Below are 23192 nucleotides of genomic sequence, written 5' to 3' on the forward strand. Positions count from 1 at the left end.
TCTTTTGATAGTGTCATCAAAACTTAAGATTGCCATAGAGTATTACAATTACAAGCTCCAAAGAGCAATGCAGACTTCACAACTTAAACACAGTGCGTATTTATGTCCTAGAAAAGCAGCACAATTTCTTCTCTTGTTAAGGCTTAGCTAGAGATGTCTGAAGATTAAAGTTTCTGTAGGACTATGGCACCATTTCTCAATCATATGATTTTATGATTCTAATGCTGATCAGAAAGATCTGTTATGCCTTAATTCAGATCCTTATTTAATGTACTTTTGAGAAATGGTACCATAGTCCTACAGAAACTTTAATGTTTAGACAGCTCTAGCTAAAACAAAAAATTCTGTCATGAAAGACGTACAAAAACTATCCTCACAGCTTGAAATGCACATACATCATTTTTGAAGTGATTACAGAATTAAAGTTTACTGCAGAATATTCTGTTAATATTCCTACCGCTCATCATAAGGCAGCTATGAAAGATTCATCTGGAATCTTACATTTATGCAAATAATGATTTAAAAAAAAAAAACACAACCAAAACCACTCTCACATGAGGCAGTTTGTGCAACCAGTAATACAGCTAACAAATGTGTGACTTATGAGTAATAAAAAAGTAAATGTTAGGGAAAATTGCAATCCTTGTGTATGGGACACTATCCACCTTCTTCCTCAAACATGCGAGATAGATTTTCAATTCAATAAGCAAATATATCTTCAACTTTGGATTAAATATCTCCTAATTAATTTTAATAGATACTCCTGTTTAGTCTCTTCTCAATGTGTCTTTAGCATCATTTAGCATTTACAGTAGATGCGTGCTTATATTAAGCTGTGAAAAAAGTCATAGTGACATTGATGAGATTAGGGGCCCACGTAATTAATGGAAATAAAAACATTTTAAAAAAATCAGTGAAGCCGAGTTCATAACCGCCTTTTGTATTGAAGACAAATGTTAGCATTCCCCTTTCAAAAGTCCCTCAAAGGATTTAAGACAAGAAATGAATAACTGCGCTCCACTGAAAATCAAAATGGGTTGAATAAATCGCCATTAATATTGAACTAGCTTGAAAAATGTGCTTACTTCCCACACAGGCATTTAATCTGATTGGGTACACGTACAATGAGCCTGAAGTAGTCAATATTTTTGAGACTTATGTTTTAAACCACGTGAAAGTACTGAAGTAGTTTCCTACTGAAGGAGCTTGGTGATCTGGTGTGGAATCTGAAACTCCTTTCATAGTTGTTTTTTGACTTAGGCTTACTGCTTTTGTTTTTGTATGTTACTATCGCACTGCAAAAACCTGTCACCCGTAAAGTTAGAGGATGTTCCTTATCCCCTGGATCTGTTACCTGAACTGAAGCTTCCCAGGAGGAGGCCTCTTTGCAGCCTTTAAACTGGCCTCAGAGCTGTGGCGTGCGAGAGCGCATGCAGTTTCAGCACATAGGATTATTAAATGGAAAACCACAGGTAGGAACTTGCTTGCAGGGTGGATAGGAAGCTGTGTGTGTTCTCTAACCGCTCTGTGCCTGACAGAGACAGTTATGAACAAACCCAGCTAATTCACTCGCCAGTGGTGGTTGCTATTACCGTGCAGAGGTACGTAAGCGTACTTCCATGACACTCCATTGTCTTAAGCTTCGTGGGCTGTAACGCTCACTATTCGGCTATCACTTCTGCAGTGAAAATCCTGAGTTCCTCTCATGAGGTTCCTTCGGTTTTATAATGGAGCCGTGGTTCCGCTGGCTGTGCAGGAAAGCTCTGTGATCCACAAAGCACAGGGAAGAATCAAGAGTAAGCAAAAATTTACTTTAACAGTGGATATGCAAGCATTCATGATTTACTGTGTCAACATTTAAAACCTCATTTACAAAGTGATGGGAAGGGTATTCTGTGGTTATGTAAAATACATAAAAATAGAAACAGAATGAATGAAGCACAAAGCTGGCAGCGTGGAATGAAAAAAAAAAAATTTACAAAAGATCCAGTCACTTCCTAATACAATTTCAGGTATTCTGGTGAGCTTTTATGAAATTATGCTTCAACACTTTGAGTGAAATCTAACTTCACTGTGAAAATCAGAGGTTTTGGTAACAAAATCTGTTACCTGACTATTTTCCATGTTGTCACTGATTAATAATCGCACTGAAATTTCCTCCTTCCAGTGACACTTCCCTGTAACAAGTGAGCGTCAGGCAGCCTGAATGCAGACACTGCTCCCAGGTTGTGATTCTGTTGCAGTGAAAGCAATGGCAAAAGAAGATTTTAAGTTTTTACTGGATCACGCACTCAATTAGTAAAATGTTCTACAAGGAATGTTCTTTCTACTTGGATTTCTACTGCTTTCATCTTTTGATGGCAGGTGAAACAGGCCGTATAAGAAGGCAATTCAAATGATAGAGATACAGGACATTTACAAGAACTTGCCATTCTGAAGTGTTTGACAAGATCCTGAAGGTAGTCCCCATGACACGATGTGATTTCAATGATGGTATGAAAAGCTACGATATGCTAAGAACTGAACTAAGGTGTCAGGAGAAAACCCACACTTTAATAATTTTCATACCCGTACAAGTTTCTAAAGCTCTACAGGAAAAAAACCCGTGTTCTGCAGGTTGTCTGTTGCTTTGCCTTTTTGGGTAGAGGACCCCATTTACTTCAATTTGTTTTTCCCCAAAGATGCACTTCAGGTTAAGAGAGAGAACGACTTCAGAGCACTCAATTTTGTCATCCCTTAATGTAATCTACGTTGTGTTTTATTCCCTTGTACCAATTTTCATGACAAAATGTCCTCAGACTCCTTTATCAGCAGAGAAAAAGATGTTCTTGGAAGGAAATTCTGAGCAGGGTCAGAGGGAGGTGGCTCTGCCCTTCTTGTGCCAGGTAGTTGGATGCAGAGCCACTTTATTTCCTTTCTTTCCCTTGTTGCAGTTATAGCCGCAGCTTTTTAACGATCCACTGGTCTCAGTTTCACTCAACCGTTCTTTTTCCTGTAAGTGCTGATGGACAAAGGTGTCCCTCTGTGTATCTCTAAGCACTCTGGATTACTGCATTCATTCTTAACCTGCATTAAACTCTTAACCTAATGAACGCTGCAATATTCAGTCCAAGAAATACATGCATACATACATAGATGTATATATATCTACCTGCACATAAATATAGTGTATACCACAGTATATAAACAATACTGTAAATTATCAAAAAGTACTATTAGAGATGGTCTTTAAAGAAAACACCCTTCTGAACTGTTTTAATGTAAGAAAATTAATTTCGTCTCATTCTAAATAAAAGTACTCTTGCATTAAGAATACAATTCTACTTGAATTTAACCCATTTAATACAAATCCATGCAAAAGCCTACGGTGCAACTTATTTCTGGCTGTCTGCTGTTAGGATGCAATGGCATATGCAGGAGAATGAGGGCGCAGTCTTGCTTCAAGTGCTAAGGAAGCGATACAAGAATTGTGCATGTTAACAGGTAGATGACCAAGGTGGATAGTCATTTCCCAAAAACATTTCAAGTGAGACTAGCGCGGTTTACCTTTTGTTTTCAAATTTTTATTGAGTTTTGCCTGGATTTAACTGTCAGTACATACTGATTAACAAATTATGGGATCCAAAATTTTATTTAAATATATTTTCTTTCTACAAAAATATAGTTACACAAAATACCCATACTATTTCCTATAGTTAATTCAATGCAAAATTCACTGAAAAGTTTTACAATCCTCAGAACAATATCTATTTAAGTTCCAAGTTATTTAAATGGTAACTTGTAGGCACTTCCCATTAAAAAAATACTAAACATAACTTATGCTACATTAAGGCTGAAATACACTTCTGTAAATTTTGAGATCCATTTTCATATTGTTAAGTTGTTCCTATCTCTGTGGACTGCTCTAAATACTTGCAATGAATACTGTCAACTTTTCCTTCAGTTCTACTTTCCCTCCAAGATTGACCCATGTTCTTAGTGGAGTTGAAACTGTGCCCATAATATTTTTCAAAAATATCCGTATTTTTCTTTCTGGTGAAACTTACCATACTTTTATGCTTTAGTCCCTGAGACAGCCTGTATGCTTTATCAATTGTTTATAATAATATATATTGAATGTTGCTAAGCTAAGGTGAGATTTTTATATATGACACCTTACTCAAGAAGATTTTATAGAAATAACTACCATAATAGAGTTCTTTATTACTTGTAATGTTCTTTATATAAAGATTATATAGATTTATATAAAGATTTAATACTTAATCTCAAGTCTTTCCTAATACACAGTATTAAGAATTAAATGGGTTTGGATTTGTTCTTTTGACCCAGACAGTTTTTTGTTGCTGTTTGCCTCGTTTTCAAACAATCTGTAACAAGCGATGTGTCAAAAATGTATTTTTTTTCAGTTTTCAGATGTCTTGATAAGTACCTGAAAAAAAAATCACATGTTAATATAATATATATAATATAATTCTCCACTTGACTTTTTCCACACAAAATCCAATTAGAAATTAAATAAAAAATAATGATTATCAATGCTATCTGGTAGGAAGAACTGAAACTCATTTAATAAAGCTTTAATTAAAATGCTTTATTAACGTGCTTACCTCACTAAGTATTGCCCATACAGGAGAATCTGAATTGATTGATAAACGAATAGCCTGTATTTTTCCTATTGACTGATTGATACTGCCTTCTGCAATTCCATTTTCAAAAGCCCCTAAACGAAAAAAAAACCAAGACCCATACAAACATATGTTAGAATGAAATACGCTTCCAAGTGAACTTATGCAAAAGCTCTAAATTACAAAGTAACTCCAGAGATACAGTATTCGGGGGAAAAAAAAATTTTTTGGAAAAAGTCAAATAACACCTGAAAGATAAAGTTGTAAATAATAAGAAGGATTCATTCCTTCAGTTACAACAACTAGGAGCTGGAGAAGAATACAAGAAAATAAAGAATCTATAGCTACAAATGTTAAAAAATAAATGTAAATGTGTTAGTAGTGACCATATACATACGGAACGCATAGTCATGTTAAATAATCTAAAAGAGCTTTTCTGAGAAGTATGATTATTTTTAAAAAGACATATTAGGAATCATGGACCAATTCGATACATTTCTTCACTCCTTCAGTGTCTTTTAACTGACCATGTTAAACTGGCGTAAAATCACTGCAGACAACTGAAAAACACTCATCCCATGTATGATATTAATTTCCTATCAACTTGCATGTGCAGCTGTGAGTTGACAGCATTTCGGTTTGGATCTCTCATTAGAGCGAAACAGCCACGAGGAGATGGGAGAGAGGTGCAAATCAAAGCAAAGGAGAAGCGCTGCTGAGGTGAAAGCAGTTCATTGGGAGAGAAGAGCAATTCTGGGGTAGAAGAGACAGAAGAAAGCGGCAAGCAAAAGCAGATCTCCCAATAGCCCGTTTTTGTTCATATAGTGGTGTTTTAGTTTAGGTAATAGTAGAAACCAGGTCTTGGCAAGCGTGTGGAGAACCTGCAGTCCATTGAAGAGAAGTCATGGACCAGCCTGAGGAAGGCAGAAGGGGAAGCAGGAATGGGGGCAAAAAGGGGGGAAGGTGCATCACGTGATGCTTCATTTCATGTTGGAGCACAAGTTATTGCTGTCATAATGATAAGAAATCCTTGTCTTCAGCTAAGGCTGCAAAATCCAAACCAGAATCAATTATCCTATTAAGACCTCGCAGAGACTGCAATTAGTTTCTCTTCCAATGAGATGCCTTGGCTTTTGCCACTGCTGGTAGGGTTCTTCATTATTTAAAACAAAATAGGATAGTCATTGGTCAAACATCATACGCTATAATATGCAGTAGCGCAAAGGGTTTCTTTTCCTTACTAGTTCACCTTGGAATATTGTATTTATTTACAGAGTTAATGAAATTATCAAATGCAGAAGCATTCTGTACATAAGAACAAAATTTCTGGTTTTGAAGTGACAATAAACAATTTACCTATTTTTAAATATCCGTCTTTGGTTGCTGGATAGTTAAATTTACTTCCACTGTCAACCAGGTCTTTTCTTAGCATTTCCTGTAAAAAAACCCAAAACAATAAAATCTCCAGAAATATTTTCTTGGAGCATAACATTTAATGCTGAATGTCATTTTCATAATGAAAGAGCACTGTGTATTATAGTTGGAAATGAGAGACTTACATCAGCTGGCAACACTTCCACGGTAGTGTTAAAGAGTTTATCACCGGGGTGCTCCATGTTTCCACTTCTGAAGAAGTACCTGATGATAAACGTATATTATTTCTATGTATTTTATACTTCAGAAATGTTCTAGGGTAGTAATTCTTTTCAGTTTTGAAAGAAAGTTTCAAATACCTCTTCTTTAATTAGTCATGGGCATAGGCATTGAAACTTTCCAGTGTATCACAAACCATACTAGAGGCTTTTAATTTTAAGCAGGAGAAGCATTAAAACCATCTTTCTCTGGAACCACGAATGCAAGTGTTCCCCCTTTTCAGTGCTCAAGTTCCAAATAAATTAACTTTCCAGGTTTAAATGGTTAAGGAAGAGCCGCCCTCTGATCCAGTCCTGTCATCCTAAGAGCAAGGTGAGATGGGCTTCTGGAATGCAATGGCAGAAAAAAACCTGGTTTCTACCAGACCATATGCTACATGCCAAGAAAGTCCCCCTTTTTATCAATTCATGTGCTTCTAAATAATTTCCTTTATAGCCAACAAGCAACAGCACTGTCAAAGCAAGAATCCAAGCAAAAACAGCTATGAGATTTTAAAAAAGTAAATAAATCTTTGGTTTTAAATTTTTGGCATTCAAGTTCTTAGGTTTTTAGATCCAAAAAGAGCTAAGGAAATTTAAAGCATCAAGCCCCCTCCTCTGGTATCAAGCAATCAAGACCTAAGAAGACCACCAAATACAGGATTAACTATACATTTTCACAGGTTAGCAATGGGATGGGGCTGGCACCAGCCATTAGGCAATACCATATGTAAATTGGCTTCATCTAGTACGGCTTCCCAGTAATAGGAAAATGCAAAAATAGAGGCGACCCAACGTTCCTGAAGCATAAACCAGTTAATAAACAGTGTTAATCACAGAACACCAGTGTTTATTATAACAACTCTCATTTAGCACAGCTCACTAGATGGAGAAGTAGACTTGCTTGCTTAGATTATTTTTTTTTTAAACAAATGAGAAATCTACAATATTTGCAGAAATGGAATTCTCTTAGTTTTGTCACCAGTTTTGGGAGGAAACATAACAACAGTGAAGGAGTTTTCTCTCTGAATATCATTACAGAGGTATGGTAATTGGTGTCAGAGACACTCTCCTGGAACTGTATTTCTTGCTATGTTACTTTTAAGTCAGATCTGTTCTCCAATCTGACACAGAGAGAAGAAGAAACTTTGCTGAACCAGGCAGGACTGCTTCTTTTGGTGCCAACATTGAAGTGTATTGTTCATAGAGTAAGTCCTGAAAAACACTTGTCTATCTTAAGCTACAGGTGTCTCTTCCTTTCAAGGAAACCCAAGTTGAATGATGCAAGAACAGAGAAGATGATAGTTTCATCTTTTAGAATCAGAAAAACATTCAAGGTGGGACTTGGCTGTAGATCCAAACGTGAAGTTAGAAGTATGGCTGTGACCCCAGTGTTCAAGCTCTCATTACAGGCAATGGAGATATACTCAATGCAGTCCATGAAACAGCAACTGCCTCAGGTGACCCAATAGAGAATTAGATGAATAGCTCTCTCGCTTCCACTGACGGTATCAAGTAGATCTCCGTGTGCCATGTATACATGGAAGGAGCTTACACACCAACCTTACATATACATCTCTACTGTAAATACCTACATTCAAGTCTCTGAATCTTCAACTGAACCCCACATTTATTAATTCACTCTTCATTATTTCCCCACAACAGTGATATTTTCTCTTCGCTTTCACCTACACTGTTAAGTGTCTCGTCTGGGACATGGACTTTGACTTGACATCATGCAAACAGCCTTTTCATTGACAACCATAGAAATACAACTTTCACCAACTCCATTGATGAAATTCATTCGTTAAAAACAAATTCCTTTGAGAATTATCATAAGAGAATATAAAATATTTAACTAAAGAAATCAAAGGAAAAAAATTTAAGAAGCCCTCTAATTACCAAGGAAGAAATGTATTTCAGGAGGGGAATTCAAGAAGGGGAGCAGACAAATAGCAAATTGTGGATTTTTTGTCACTAACGAGGATATGGTTTAGGCAAACAGTTGAGCACTGCTGAATTTGAACATGCTCAATCATTTTGAAACTGGATATATGCAGGTTTCCATATTCTGTACGATGTAATACTTACTTTTCAATTTTTAGTGGATTTAAAAAGGTGAAGCGAATGTAGTCCCCTGCCACTGGAGCTGAAGCCCAAAAACAGTCTTCTCCTTTATAAATTTTTTCCAAGGTATATTGCTGGTATATTGTTAGGCTTGTATCCACTTTTGCAGGTGGATTGTCATGTACTTTATGTAGCGCAGTTTTGCCAAAATCTTTATCCTGTGGGATATAAAGAAGTGTAATTTCACTCATACAATGAAAAAAAAAGCACTCCATTATCATGAATTACTACAAGAAGCTATTCCAGAAAATAATTACCTCAGTGTCAGAAAATATTTTTAATAGAAATAGGATATTCACTTCAGTGTAATCAGTGTTACAGTTTGTAGACAGAGCTGTACTGATTATTTCTCAGTTGCCTAGATTTAAAAATAAGCTTCTCCACAGTAGGCTATTTCATAGTTGTCCACTATGCCTTCTGCCAGGACATCTGATAGCGGTCTCTGCTATAGGCTGCATGAGCCTCCAGTATGATCCAACACGGCTATTCGAATGATCTCATGTCTAGTCTAAATGGTGGCATCAGGACATCCCTGAAGTCTGCTGCTTCATTGCTCTTGTCCTTACCGGATACATGGTAGATCCACTGTTTGCCCTCCAAACTCTCCCTAAAAATCTATGGCCTACCAGTATACCTTCTTCTTAGTGGTCCCTCGTATTGGGATTGTGGACTATTACGGAATCATATAACCATAGAATCATTTTGGTTGGAAGAGACCTTTAAGATCATGAAGTCCAACCGTTAACCTAGCACTGCCAAGGCCACCACTAAACCGTGTCTCAATTTGGCCAAACCAAATGGCTTTTTGGCTGTTTGTGTTTGTACAGTGCAGAGCACATGAAACCTTGTGCTGTGAAGAGGGTTCCTGCATCCCATGAAATGCTACTACGATTGGTACGAGTGTGCAGATTAGAGACTCAAAGATGTTTGTGCAGAAGCAGTGTGCCCCACCTGAAATTTAGATGCCAGATCAATACTCTCCCCCAAATCTGTAAACCAACGTTCTTGGATATGGAAATGCCATCTAATGCCAAAGATGCAATGCTTGAAACTGATTTGAGAAATAAGTCGGAACACAAGCATATAATTTAGAAACATGGCATTAATTCCTTATCCATACTTTCAAATTCTGTATCTTCCCAGCCAATGATGAATAAATTCCCACATGCTGAAAGAGAGATGGTTTAGCACGGATACGTAACTTTGCCTTTTCCTTTTCACAGTGTGCCTGGAAAGAAAGTAAAAGAGAGTGAAGTTTTATTTAAACAGAAGAGACAAACTAAGTTCCATAAGGCAATTTCACTATGTAGTTGAGGGTATCGGTCCAGGTTTTTTATCCATATTTAAAAAAGTAATCCTAAGATAAACAGTCAGTTTATTTCAAATACATTGTTTCTAGACCTAAACTCGTAATTCCACTCATGGTGCTATGTAGATTTGAAGGATCAACCACCACTAATTCAGGGATTTCTGCACTGTATACCATCAATCACACCTTAGAGTGACAAAAATGGACCTCAAATCTGGAACCAGTTGATTTTTTTTAATGATTTCTGGCAAATTTCATTTCAACTCTTGGTCTTGCCATACCATTCTAATAAAAGTATTTTGACCAAAACTGACCTTCTTGAGATAGATTCTGATTACGTTTCAATCTTTATTATTTTAGCTCTTTCTGCTATGTTTGAGAGGCTTATAATGTACTATACTATAAGTTATGTATCTTTTATCTTACAATTACATAAAGCCCTTAGATACTGTATTTCAGTTGTGATTTTCCAGTTTAGTACACTTTGTGACATAACATATACCAGGGAATTAAATAACTGTAATTGGTACTAATTTCTGAGTTTCCTGATTTTTGAATGATGACAAATTACTGCTTTAAATTTAATTTTTGCTCTATATCTATAGAAACAAACATGCTACAATAACTAATGAGACACAATGAAGCATAATATCAGAGAACAGAGCAAAGAGCTAAAACAAGGCTCCCTGGGTTCTACTCGCAGTTCTGCCACCAAATTATTGTATGAGTTTGGAAGATCATTTAACTTCTCTGTATCCCAGGTCTCACACCTTTAGATTTGAGAGGATAATGTGTTTACCTCTTCGATCAAGTTCTTTCAGTTCTATAAAAGAAAAACATTACATAAACTATATCAATGCCTTCTAAAGCTAGAAGTGATTAAGTCTTCACTCAGCTGACTTAAACACCAAAAGTCATGGGGGACTGATGGTTTCCGCAGAAGTACTAATTAAAAGTTCAAAACCACCTGGAAGGCTATAAAAAGAACTAAGTACTTTTATGTTTCTCCACAGCAGATGTTCAGCAAAACAATGTAAAAACACAATACATGCAAATTGATTTATTGGCAGCTGTTTCTTTGAAAAGCACACTATATTTTTGCTAGAAAAAGAATCATTATAAACAAATAGATTTGTGATCTTTCTACTAACAGGGTTTGCACTTCATCCCCTATAATAATGTAGTCTCCAGCATGTCTCCTTTCATGCTATGGCAGCACTACCAAAAGAGTGGTAGCAGCTGAGAATAATCAGTAGCACAGGACTGGTGCGGTCGTTTGCACAGAAATTGAGCTAAGGCTCCTCAGTGAGTCAGGGCTCCCATCTTTGCAGTCTACTAGTCCCCACTACACTTGATAGATACGTACCACTGCATATGATCACAGAACCATACAATGCTTTGGGTGTGAAGGGACCTTAAAGATTGTCTAGTTCCACCACCCCTGCTGTGGGCAAGGACACCTCCCACTAGACCAGGTTGCTCAAAGCCCCATCCGGCCTGGCCTTGAACACCTCCAGGGATGGGGCATCTACAGCTTCTCTGGGCAACCTGTTCCAGGGCCTCACCACCCTCACTGTAAAAAATGTCTTCCTTATGTCCAATCTAAATCTACCCTCTTTCAATTTAAGACTGTTGCCCCTTGTCCTGTCGCAACAGGCCCTGGTAAAAAGTGTTTCTCCGTCTTTTAAGCCTTTAAGTACTGAAAGGCTACAATATGGTCTCCCCGTCTCTTCTCCAGGCTGAACAACCCCAACTCTCTCAGCCTGTCCTCATCAGAAAGGTGCTCCAGCCCTCTGATCATTTTTGTTGCCCTCCTCTGCACCTGCTCTAACAGGTCTGTGTCTTTTTTGTACTGAGGACCTCAGAACTGGATGCTGGTTCACAGGAGGGAAACATGAAGTTTCTGAACCACGCAGACATCACAAACTGTCTTTTCCAACTCGGCGAGCAGACTTAGCTGAATCTTAGTATATTAACACTCAGCCCAGGCTGGAAACATGTGCCAAACACCCATCGCCACAGGATGGCACATAAAAGCCACAAACGGGTGCCCCGTTGACCCTCCCGTGAGGCACAGTGCATGATCGCTTAGTGACACACTTCGTTGCTTGGAAAGGGGAAAGAGCGAGGATTTCCGTCAGCTTGCCTTCTCTGGCACCTGCGGGAAAGTCCACCGCTTTAATCTGTCAAGCAGAGGAGGAGCAGCAGCTGGGATCTCTGTCCTTCTTCCAGCCTGCATGTTTTGCATTCTCAGGAATGGTCCCAGTAGGTCATGCCACTGGTCGTTGCCACCCAAGGGCAGCATGAGGCTGACTTGTCTGGATAGGTTTTTGCTACCCACAGCAATTGAAACTGCAATTGCAGAAGCGAAACTCACTAGAAACTTGCTGATGCCACGTGGCTTCAGCTTGGCCAGAGCGGACTCACACGAGCTGCCCGCCTGCCTTTCAGGAACACAGCCTCATTTTAGGTATTAATCAGGTCTCAGAAGCTAGAACAGTCATTTAAAAAAAATTAAAATGTTTCATCTATCGGATGGAAGTTGGCACATGTTAGATCTGGAATGGGTGATGTTAACGTAACTGTCTTTCTTTAATTCTGTTATCACGGGCAGGCAAGAACCTGAATTAGAGGTACTTGAAGCTCACTTGAACTGCTCTGAGCCAGCCTGACCCATGGAGTAGGACTTCAAAGCTTACTCCTATCTACAAAGGAATCGAGACTCCTCAGTAGCATTACTAAGTGTAAAACCAGGGACCTTCTGCTGTTCCCAGTACTGCTACTACACAGTAAAACTTGAAGCTTGTTTGTTCTGCTCCCCTCAGTCTCCAGCTCTGCACAACTCCTGTCTGTCTCTTCTTCCTTCTTTATCAACACAGAAGTAACACATGCAAACACCTGGAGGGGGACTGGCTACACCCATCAAATAAAACTCTCAAACCTTAAAAACCAAGAAGGAGCAGAAACTCTGGTCAGTCCTCCGTGGCACAGTCATACAAGAAGAATGTGACCAGCACCAAAGACTGGTGAGAGAAAGAATGCAAAAGGACATAAAGAAATACTTTGCATATCATTGGGCTCACCTGTAGTGCTAGAATTGACACCCATTTCTTTCATTTTCAGTGAAAAGAATCATTTTGTTCATTCAATCTACATGTTTCCCTGCATTTTGTTTTTCAGGCAGTCTTTTTTTTTTTCCCCAGGTAGTAAAAGACTTAAAGCAAAACACTGAAGTTCTGCTTCCTGAAAGAAAGGAATTGGTATGCAAAATGCAGAACAACTGTGATTGTAAAATTGCATGCTTTACTGACTTTCATATTAGAAGACCATCAGAAGGTTACGAGAAGTGATAGTCCACATAGGTTTCCATATTCAGCCTTTTCTTTGGTGCTGCCGGATTGCCTGTGTGACCAGATGTGAGCTTGTGCCGTCCACGTTCTGAGCTGATGGAGGCAGAACAGCTCTGGCGTGGAAATCTGCCTTTCTGTGAGCCAGGCCTCTCCGCGCACCCTGAATGGCTCAAACCCTGTGCCACTCTACGCAGATCTGCCGCAGGTCTTTCCCCACAAATTCCTAAGTCAGTCAGGTTTCAGAGATTTCTATTCCGCTTTGTGAAAAGAAATTATTTTGTCACTGAGACTGTTTGAATATTACTTATGTTCATAAATTCATATACATACTCACCACACCCTCTTCTGGATTGCACACTTTAACCCACAGCAGGTGGTCTATAAGCCAGTCTATGGGCTTATCTTTATAGAACATGAGAAAAAATTCCACTATGAGTGGGAGGTCTTCTGATTTAAACAATTTTCCTGAAAGCAAGACAAGAAGTTGCATATTCAGATATTTTTATTGCTGTCCAAAAATCACCAGCTTTATATTTACTCCAGCCTTAAACACGTGGATGTAATTCTGATATTTAGTGGCAATTTCACCCAGACTCCAGCTCTGGAGATATGCTTATCTTCCAGCTTGGTGGGATTTTGAAAAGATTTCTGTTCCATGCCTGGAGATATTCTCACGTAGTCAACCAGTTAACTAACACAGTTAGTTATATCCTAGTTCCAAACACAAACCTGCCGGTCACCTGTATCAGTGTGTCAGATGAAACGAAGTCTGAATAATTCCTCAAAACGCTAGACATGCAATTTCACTGACAATGCTATACTGAATATCTTTAAATTAAGACCCAGATATGAAAAATGTTGCTTTTCAAATACTATCGCTGTTCACTTAGTTTTCTTGCTATTTGTATTAGCAGATTTTGTTAGATTTCTCTGTTTGACTGAACACTTGTAAGGTGTTATCACAAGTAAACTAGAACCGAAGAAAAAACATAAAAAGAAACTTACTACTAAAAATAATAAAAATCCTCCCCTGTGATATGGGATGCATGTTCTGCTCCACAAAGGAAAGGAAGAAGATCTTTTTATAGATGGTTCAAAATCCATTCTCAAAAGGAAGACTACACACTACAGGGGCATATAGTGCCCTGAGGTGGAACAATTTGCTTCTTATGGGAACCCAACTACTAGATCCTATGCTGAGAAGACTCTGCATTAAAAAGACAGTTTTAAAGAGCACAAAAAGTAAAAGACTTCCCGGGGGAGCTTTCCTGAAGAACCAAGGAAGTTTTGATATGTAAGTCCTACCATGCTTTGAAATGTAATTCTGAGTGTGACCTACTCCGCACCAAATCCAGTTGACCCTGCTGAGGTCTTAATACTTACCAATAAATCCAAGCTGGGAGAACTCAAGAATCATCCACTCTTGGGATTGTTTAGCAGCAAAGTCTTTTATACTTTGAATATAATTGGATTTGGCTATAATATCATCTTCCAGCTGGGGGGAAAAAAAAAAGCAACAAAAAACCAGAAGACAAGTGGTGGTGATGTTGCCACATGTAAGTGATAACTGCATTGTGATTGACTCCTGTACAGTGTGTACAAAAGTTTTGCCAATCTACAGTGGATTGCTATTTAGCTTCTACGTATATCTCTGTTTCAGTACCATTCATCAAACATTTATTTGCATAAGTGACTTCAAGTCAGGAGGACTTGCATAAGTGACTTCAAGTAAGGAGGATTCCCTACCTTAAAGAGATCTCACATTAAGCAAAAAGATAAGACGTTAAGGAATAAGGCAGTAGATAGTTTGTACTGAAGTTGTATAAACATTGATAAGCAGTGGGAGCAAACTGAAAAGAGAAGCATCTAAAGCAGATGCTTGAAACCTCTGTAAAGGAGCCTGGGCAGACTTTGTCGTACCTAAAAGGTGACCGAGAAGAACCATGGATGATTACTGAGGCTCTAGTAGAAATCAAGTTGTTTCAGAGAATACTAGTCATGAAAGAAGGAACACGCCGCAAAGCACATAGAAGGACAGGAATACATAGAGCTTTCAAGGTGTTGCAAAGGCTGACGCTGAATACAGCAGTGGAGCCAGCTAAAGGATACTTGGAAAAGGAGATTGACATCCATCAAGGAAATGGGAAAGGCCTTGGCTGCATTTTTCATGGCTTTCAGAGAAGAACGGGGGATGTGAAAAGCCAGAAGCTGTTCCAGTTACTAAAGCTGAGGATAATGAGTCCAAACAAGGACTTTAGAGGTGATGACACAGAGGAAATAATGAGTTCCAGAAATAGTTAAGGAGCAAGTAATTCAAGGTTTGAATTTGGTGTGGGTGTGGAAAACACAGGCAGAGGAGGCTAAAGCCTTCAGGAGAATGTTGTTGGGGTGCAGTGTAATGATACAGTTCATTTGATCCAGCCACTACACTTCATTGGCCCTGGTGCTTGCCTGGTGGCACTGGAATCTGATTCAGAAAGCTAAATAAGCAGAAAATGAATGGCATGAGAAAAAAAAATAAAAAAATGCATGCTTTCCTGCTGGTTTTGCGTCTTCAGCTGACTCGGCGCAGAGTCAGCAGCAAGAGCATGAGAGAGCAGCCCCATGGCTTTCAGCTGAATTTGGCCATTACTACAAGCGTAGGGCGGGTGGGGGAGAAATGCATTGTCAACAGTGAACCCAGGAGGAAGCAGACTGAAGTTTGAAAGACAAGATTAAGAGATCTGTTTTGACCCTGTCAGCTTTGGCTGATGGTAAGATAACAGAAATAGATAGACGGAGACAAACTGATCAAAGACGAATGCTTATTAACAGATTCTGAGATCTGGGGATCGAGGTGACGTGACAGTTATGCAAAGAGAACAACAAAAAAAACCCAAAACATCATCTTACAAGAAATCTTGCATAAAATTAAATGAGCTAAGAGGATTATCCAGTAGCTAGATGTAAGGGGAGAAGAGCAAGGAATCAAAGAGAGTTTTAGAGAATCCTTAAAGATAAATTGAGGGGCACCAAAAAAAGGACAAAAAGCAGAGAGAGGAGTATCTCAAAAACCTAGTGAGACCACCGTATCGAGAAACACTAGAAGAAAGTGTACAAAAGTAGTAACGATGAAAAATACAAAGGCTGTGATGCAAAGCGGGTGTGAATGTGGTTATGAACTGAAAGTAGTTTTGCATAGTGAGAAGTCTGAAACAGTCTTTTCTGAAGCTGATAGTTAAAAGTGAATATTGGAGAACATAGTTTGATATCCTTTGTAGCACAGGCCATTAAAAGTTTATTTAACCCTGTACTGAGCCCTATAATTTGTGTTCAACTAAAGCACATCTTGAAGAGCATCTGCCATTGCTTAGAGATTTCAGTATCAGTTGTTTTTCAGTAAGTTACGCTATGTGTAATTATGCATGTATGTCTAAATTCTAATTTGAATTTGTTTGGCTTCAGCTTAGAGCCACTTATCTACCAAAGGAGATTATGCAGTGGCTGTACGCAGCTGCATCGGTAAGTTTAAGATATGAAGTGTCCGGGTCCATTTGCCCCATTGCCATGGGAAGGCCAGCAGAACACATGATTGCAGCTAATTTCCCTTCGCTCTTCAGTACCTTGGGATGAAAAAAGATACGTGCACAAGAGCAAGGCTATGTAAATTTCCTAAATGATAGACAATAAATGAATAAATGGGTTATTTTTCTTATGTGGGTTACGTGTCTAAGAGAAGTAAAAATGAAGAAGCAACAAAAAAGCGGTAGCATACAATGGAAGTGTAGGCATCAGACTGGAAAGTAGCTTCCTTTCTAAATTACATTAGGGTATTTTTGTATTTTGAATCACCATTTAATGAATATGTGAAGATTGTTAAGCTGGAAAATCTTATTCTCTCATTTTCCACAGAAAACAAACCTCCAATAGTTCATTCCATACAGATCCTTTGTTTTGGGTTTTTTTTTTTTTTTAAGCATAAATAAAATCTCAGCTAAAAATGCACTTTCATGAAAGTTATTCCTTTTAGGTTCTCTACCAAATAACAGGCTTTACCTAGAGTCTGTTGCGGGGCGAGGGGAAAAAAAAAATCAATACAAAGACTCCTAATGACTTCACTGAGCTATTGCTCAGGCCTTAAAACCATTAAAGAAACACACTAGAGAAATTATAATGGTGTACAGATAAGTGCTGCTGGCAATATATATTACCAGTATATACATACATGTTATATATAAATACACAAAGCTCCCCCAGCCTCCACAAGGAAAATACTCAGGAGGTAAAAAAAGCATAGCAGTAGTTCAATTAACTAAGTTTAAAGTTTATAACAGATTTTAACTGAAGATGCCAGAAGATTTATTTAATGTTTTATTTTTGGTTCATCTGAGCACTACTAGAAAACACTTCCCATAAACTGCTGTATCGGAGTTTCTCAAAGATGCTTTCAGATTTGAAATGTTTAATCACTTCAGAATGAACTAAGTCTATACGGACCCAAAGGACAAGTGCATCTCCTCACTACTAGGTTGGGATTGGAATGCCTGCTTTTATGGCTTAGTTAAAATCCCATTATCTTGCCTCTGACATTATTACAAGCGTCTCAAGGGGCTCTGAGGGACTCTAGGAAGCATAGTAAAAGTGGAAACAAGTATTTCAAAGTTCTCTTAGGTTTTTATTGATTAAGAAAACCTCACAAAAAAGCCCAAAAGAAGCAACAGCTGATTAAGGGCAGGGGTGGGGGAGACAGGCAAAGAAGAGATGCTTCATGTAGAAGAGATGAGACGACTGATATGATTTATTGACCTTTTTCAAAGTTTTTTGACCAGTAGGTAAGGTTCATCCACAGCGTAACCCTATTAGCTTCAACGGACTTCACAGAGCTACATTCTTAAATCCCAATTCACCAGTATCCTAGAATGAGTGTTTACACGTTTATTCAGCTAAGATCTTGCCTGGCTCATGATACCATGTAGACGTCAAGAGTAATTACATATGCTTATGCCATCCAGAGGGACCTGGACAGGCTGGAGAGGGGGGCCCATGCCAACCTTGTGCAGTTCAACAAGGCCAAGTGCAAGGTCCTACATCTGGGTTGGGGAAATCCCAAGCACAAATACAGGCTCGGCGGGGAACGGCTGGAGAGCAGCCCTGAGGAGAAGGACCTGGGGGTGCTGATTGATGAGAAGCTCAACATGAGCCAGCAATGTGCGACGGCAGCCCAGAAGGCCAACCATATCCTGGGCTGCATCAAAAGAAGCATGGCCAGCAGGTCAAAGGAGGTGATTTTGCCCCTCTACTCCACTCTTGTGAGACCCCACCTGGAGTACTGCATCCAGCTCTGGAGTCCCCAACATAAGAAGGACATGGACCTGCTGGAGCACATCCAGAGGAGAGCCCCGAGGATGATCCGAGGGCTGGAGCACCTCTCCTATGAGGAGAGGCTGAAAGAGTTGGGGCTGTTCAGCCTGGAGAAGAGAATGCTTCGGGGAGATCTTATAGCGGCCTTCCAGTGCCTAAAGGGGGCTGACAGGAGAGCTGGGGAAGGGCATGTAGCAATAGGACGAGGGGGAATGGCTTTAAACTGGAAGAGGGCAGGTTCAGATTAAACATAAGGAAGAAGTTTTTCACTTTGAGGGTGGTGAGGCACTGGCACAGGTTGCCCAGAGAGGTTGTTGAGGCCCCATCCCTGGCGGTGTTCAAGGCCAGGCTGGACGTGGCCTTGGGCAACCTGGTCTAGTGGGAGGTGTCCCTGCCTATGCCAGGGGGGTTGGAACTCCATGATCTTTAAGGTCCTTTCCAACCTGAACCATCCTATGATTCTATGCTTATCTTATTTCAAAATTCAGAAGTTAATATTGGTCACCCAAATATTACTATTCCTGACAAAACAGTAAATAAAACCTAACGTATATCAAGTTTTCCCTAAGTTTACTGGAGTAAATCTTTGTACCAGGGTGAAGAAAGGGATTTTTAGGTTATTTGCTTTCCATTATTATCAGGCTTCCAAACAGAGGTAGATGATAACTATCTTTATGGCATCATGCCTTCCTTCTTTTCAGCTGTACTCTATGGGGAAGTTTCATGAGCAGACCAGCATCTGTGCTAGAGAAGCAGCTGCAGGCTGGACACACAAATGAAGATAAGCATATGAGGAAAGCATAGTTTCTTTCTAAGAAAATTCTGAATACAGCCATAACTATCACCAGACCATCACAATCCAGGCTTTGCTCTGAATAGCACAGTTCGGTCCCTATAATTCACCAAGTAAAAACACATTAAACTGACTTTCTTAACTTAATCAATAAGGGTTTCATGCTTCAGTCACCTTGTTATTCAGCCTCACAAATGAAAAAGGTACAGATGGATTTAATCAAATAGTACCTGGCTGCAAGATATATATAAACACAGAAATATGTAGATGCTTGTAAAGAGCACAGGAAAAATGCGCAGAAAATGACAATAGATCGCTGTTTTTAGTGAGGCCTTTGAAACAAATTAAAATTGCCAAAGCTAATAATCAGTACAGATCTATTGCAGCTACTTAATGATAATGTGAACGTACCTGTAAATAAAATGTTCCCTTAGGTTGGGCATATAGCATTAAAAAGCTATAATCCAAATTCTGTTTAGTTCTCCACCTAAACATAAGCAGCAAATTCTGATAAGCTTTTTTGAGAGGGGTTGCAAGAGTTATTTCTATAATAAAAGCATTTCTAATGTTCTGCAGTTTTTTCTCTACAGAAAAATTGTAAGGTTGAGTATTCTAACTCATTGGTAAGTTAATAAAACTTCCTCTGTAATCAGTGTAAACATTTGTAAATAATTTGACTTTGTGATAAAAATTAACATTAACTAAGCAAAAAAAAGTTGATCTATATCAATGTTGCCTGAAACAAAATATCTAACAAGTATATTCACGTCAAATGACTTAAAGATTCTACTCATTATATTATGAGCAGTAGAGATCAATGCACTATGATTATTTAGAAATCTAAATTTAAGTGCTTTTACTGATGAACAGCACAGAAAACAGGTTGATAAACTTCACTTTCAGCTTTAAATGTAAACACAGATGTTTTTCTACAAAGTACAGTCTCTCATTTTACCAGAGGATGAAGCTGATGTTTAATAATCAATGCTAAAAGACTAGAGAGCAATTTATCAGTATTAAATTAACATAAGTGTATCTGATTGAAATCTAATCATATCTGAAACTTAAGTATGTAAACATCTTTATGCTCAGAAAGATACAAGGTTTGTCTATAAGCCCAATATACATGCATACGTACACTTGCTGATTTCCTTCACCATAAACTCTGAGCACTGCAGCTCTCTCACTGCATTGCTGGGGCAGCTTCTGATAAGTTAGTTATTGTTGATCAAGAGAAAGTAACTTCTCTCCGATAAATTAATTTTTTCAGGTTATAATCTCTGTCTCAGTGAATTTGGGGCACATGAGCGAATGAAATCACCAGTGAGGCTATATTATTAACAGTAGTCTAAAAAGTCCACGATGGCCAGAAGTTAGGTCATTAATTAAACCCACAGCAGTTGTTACTAGTTAGCTAAGGGGCCTCATGGGGTTTCGTTGCGTTTTCACAGAGCCTCTCCCTTACCTGTCACATAAAATATTTTCCTCTTCTTCCCTTTATGACCAGATCATCTAGCCTATCACCTCTTGTCATTATTCACGTGGTTTACAACCCGTGGGGTGCGTAGAGTCAAGACCCAAAGGAGAAGTCCTGGCTCTCACCCTGAAGCTGATGGGCAGCACAGCTTTTCTCAATATGCCCTTCTGTAATAATTTTTTTAAAAAGCACACTTGAGGTCCCTTAGCTCTGAAATACAAAAATGTTATCAGTTCAAACAGTGTTGACTTTTACAGAATTTTCCATTTTATACCCTTAGCAAAAGTTCTTAGGTTTCATACAGCTATCTTACCTTACTCTGTCCTCTGAATCCCCAAATGTTTTCTTCAGGTTGGAAAGATCTGGATAATAAGAAGCAGGAGGAGAAATAACTTCTAGGACTCCAGACTGGATTTCTTTGGGGAAGCTGTGAAAAGAAGCTTAGTGAGACCCCATTCCTCAAAAGGCCTTTTGAGGGCAACCATGGAAAGCAGCTCCCCAAAGTTCGGTCTGCTTCTCCGTAAGTGGAATTCACAACTCTACCGAAGAAACTCAGTCACAAAGGTTGAAAATTAGGAACCAAGAAGGGGTCTTTGACAGCCATCAGAACAGGCAGGACTGTAACTCATCAAAGTCCCAGAAAACACTGAAGAGAAGCGTGTTCTTAGAAATCCTGCCTCTCCTGAGTCTATAGATGCTTACTTGTAATTCTGAGATGGTTGCCAAAATGCAGCAGTAATTCACAACCAAATCCACTATCTAGACTGACACACGACTGCTCCCCCTTGTATGAGAGCCCCTCGCTTCCTTATGCTTGCTCTAACTCTAATTCTACATTCTAGCCAAAATGACACTGTCCTGCAGTGGGGGTTTGGTATGGGGAGTCCGGGTCTAGTCTCTGCTCCAAGGATTAAATTTTCCTTTAAAAAAAGTAATTGAAAAAATGTGTAATAACTTTGTGAGCCAAACCTGGAAGTCAAGTATCCCCCTTCTTCCACAATATATACATAAAAAAAAATAAATATAATTCTTCAGTTTTTACTAGGTATACGATCACTGATATAAGGAGTTCTCCAAACTGAGTTCCCCATTTCCTATGATTAATGAAAAAAGGCTAACATTAAAAGTTAAGCACATCACAGTACAAGCATGCTTACGGAAAAGAATCTCAATCTTACTATGTAACACTGACAAAGCATCTGCTCTGCAGCAGTATTTTCAAAGACCACGAAGAAATGCTGTATGTATTGTGCCTCGTGGTGCTCATCGGTGCTGAGATGAGGAGGACAGCCTCTTCCCCTCTTCCTGGCTGCAGTACTCCCAGCTGAGCCAAACCCTCTGGAGGCAGGAGGCGAGTGCTATTCCTTAGCTAGCCTGGGGAGCCACCTGGGGAAAACCTGCACCCTAAATACACTCCGGGAAACCCTTGAGTAGAGCAGGACATGCAGCAAAGCTTTAAAAGTGAAGAAAAAGGGCAACCTCTCTGGGGATCGTGGTTTGGGTTTTTTTTGGGGGGGGTTGTTTTTTTTTTTGTTAATATTCTAAAAAATATCTATACAGAGACCAAGAGCTCTCTTATAGTCATTTTAAAGAAGGAGAGAGGGGAACGGCTGCTTCACTTCAAATACTGGCCAAAGTGGGGTTCCGTCAGAGTAACTAATTCACAAAGGAGCTTGTGCGCCAAAGAAACCAGCAACACCGGTACTGCAGTGGCACAATGCAGATTTCATCTCTTGCTTCTCTCAGTCGGCTGCACTTCAGGGCCTTTAGCCTGACCTCTAAGGTTTTTCACGTGCACATGATGCCATAAATGTCTATGGGAAAGAATGGTAAGAGCAAGCAAAACTGCAGCGGGACTCAAGCCTTCATTTGACAACTCTTATGTTAATTTGGCACGGCAAAGAATATCCATCTCATGTTACCCATCATATACTAGTATTTAACATTATAAATAGAATCAGATTGCTGTCCAAAGTCCATTGCCTTCATGAAAAAGAGGCAAAAGAGGAAACAAAACCCCCCAGAGAACATGACAGACATCAGAATACATCGCAGGGCCATGAAGTCCGTGGGGACCTCATACATGTAGCCACAGGTGCCTTGAATTGCATCATTAATTTCATGGGGAAAAGGCTGAGGTTCAAGTAAATATTTATCAGAGACTGAAGTTGAGACCTTGCATGCTTAGTTAAAGCATATTTATGAAATAAGAAAAGGAAAATAAGCTGATATACGTCCTTCTGAATTTCAGAGCGTGTTACAATACACGCATTAAGAGCGCACCCTTGCCTTATTTCTTAGCAGTTCCATTTCAGCGTGGTAGAGTTGTAATTTATTCTTGAAATGCTCTAATTCTTTCCATAAAAGCTCAAAATGTGTTTACGAGCTGTTCAGTGCTACACCCTATGGGACTTACCTGGTTTTAACACTTTCTGCAATGCTGTTAACATACTCTGTGTTCACCTAAAGAAAAGAAAGGGGGGTGTGTGTGTCATTTCAAGTCACCCATTCTTGTATTAAGCAAAACTTTTGTAAGGAAT

General features: G+C 39.0%; 1 protein-coding gene across 1 annotated transcript in view; it reads right to left on the reverse strand.

Annotated features, from left to right (window-relative positions):
- Positions 1–4269: 4269 nt before the first annotated feature.
- MGAT4D (MGAT4 family member D) overlaps positions 4270–23192 on the reverse strand; it is a 41204-nt gene continuing 22281 nt past the window's right edge. Inside the window, exons 5-15 of the mRNA XM_082482249.1 lie at positions 23069–23115; positions 20966–21079; positions 19587–19662; positions 14426–14537; positions 13377–13507; positions 9504–9611; positions 8348–8541; positions 6185–6263; positions 5982–6060; positions 4608–4720; positions 4270–4429 (exon numbers count right to left, since the gene is read on the reverse strand). Coding sequence (XP_082338375.1) covers positions 4403–4429; positions 4608–4720; positions 5982–6060; positions 6185–6263; positions 8348–8541; positions 9504–9611; positions 13377–13507; positions 14426–14537; positions 19587–19662; positions 20966–21079; positions 23069–23115 — 1080 coding nt within the window. The 3' untranslated portion in view covers positions 4270–4402. The remainder of the gene's footprint in view (positions 4430–4607; positions 4721–5981; positions 6061–6184; positions 6264–8347; positions 8542–9503; positions 9612–13376; positions 13508–14425; positions 14538–19586; positions 19663–20965; positions 21080–23068; positions 23116–23192) is intronic.

Source organism: Vanellus vanellus, assembly GCF_965231255.1.
Source record: "Vanellus vanellus genome assembly, chromosome: 4".
NCBI lineage: Eukaryota > Metazoa > Chordata > Aves > Charadriiformes > Charadriidae > Vanellus > Vanellus vanellus.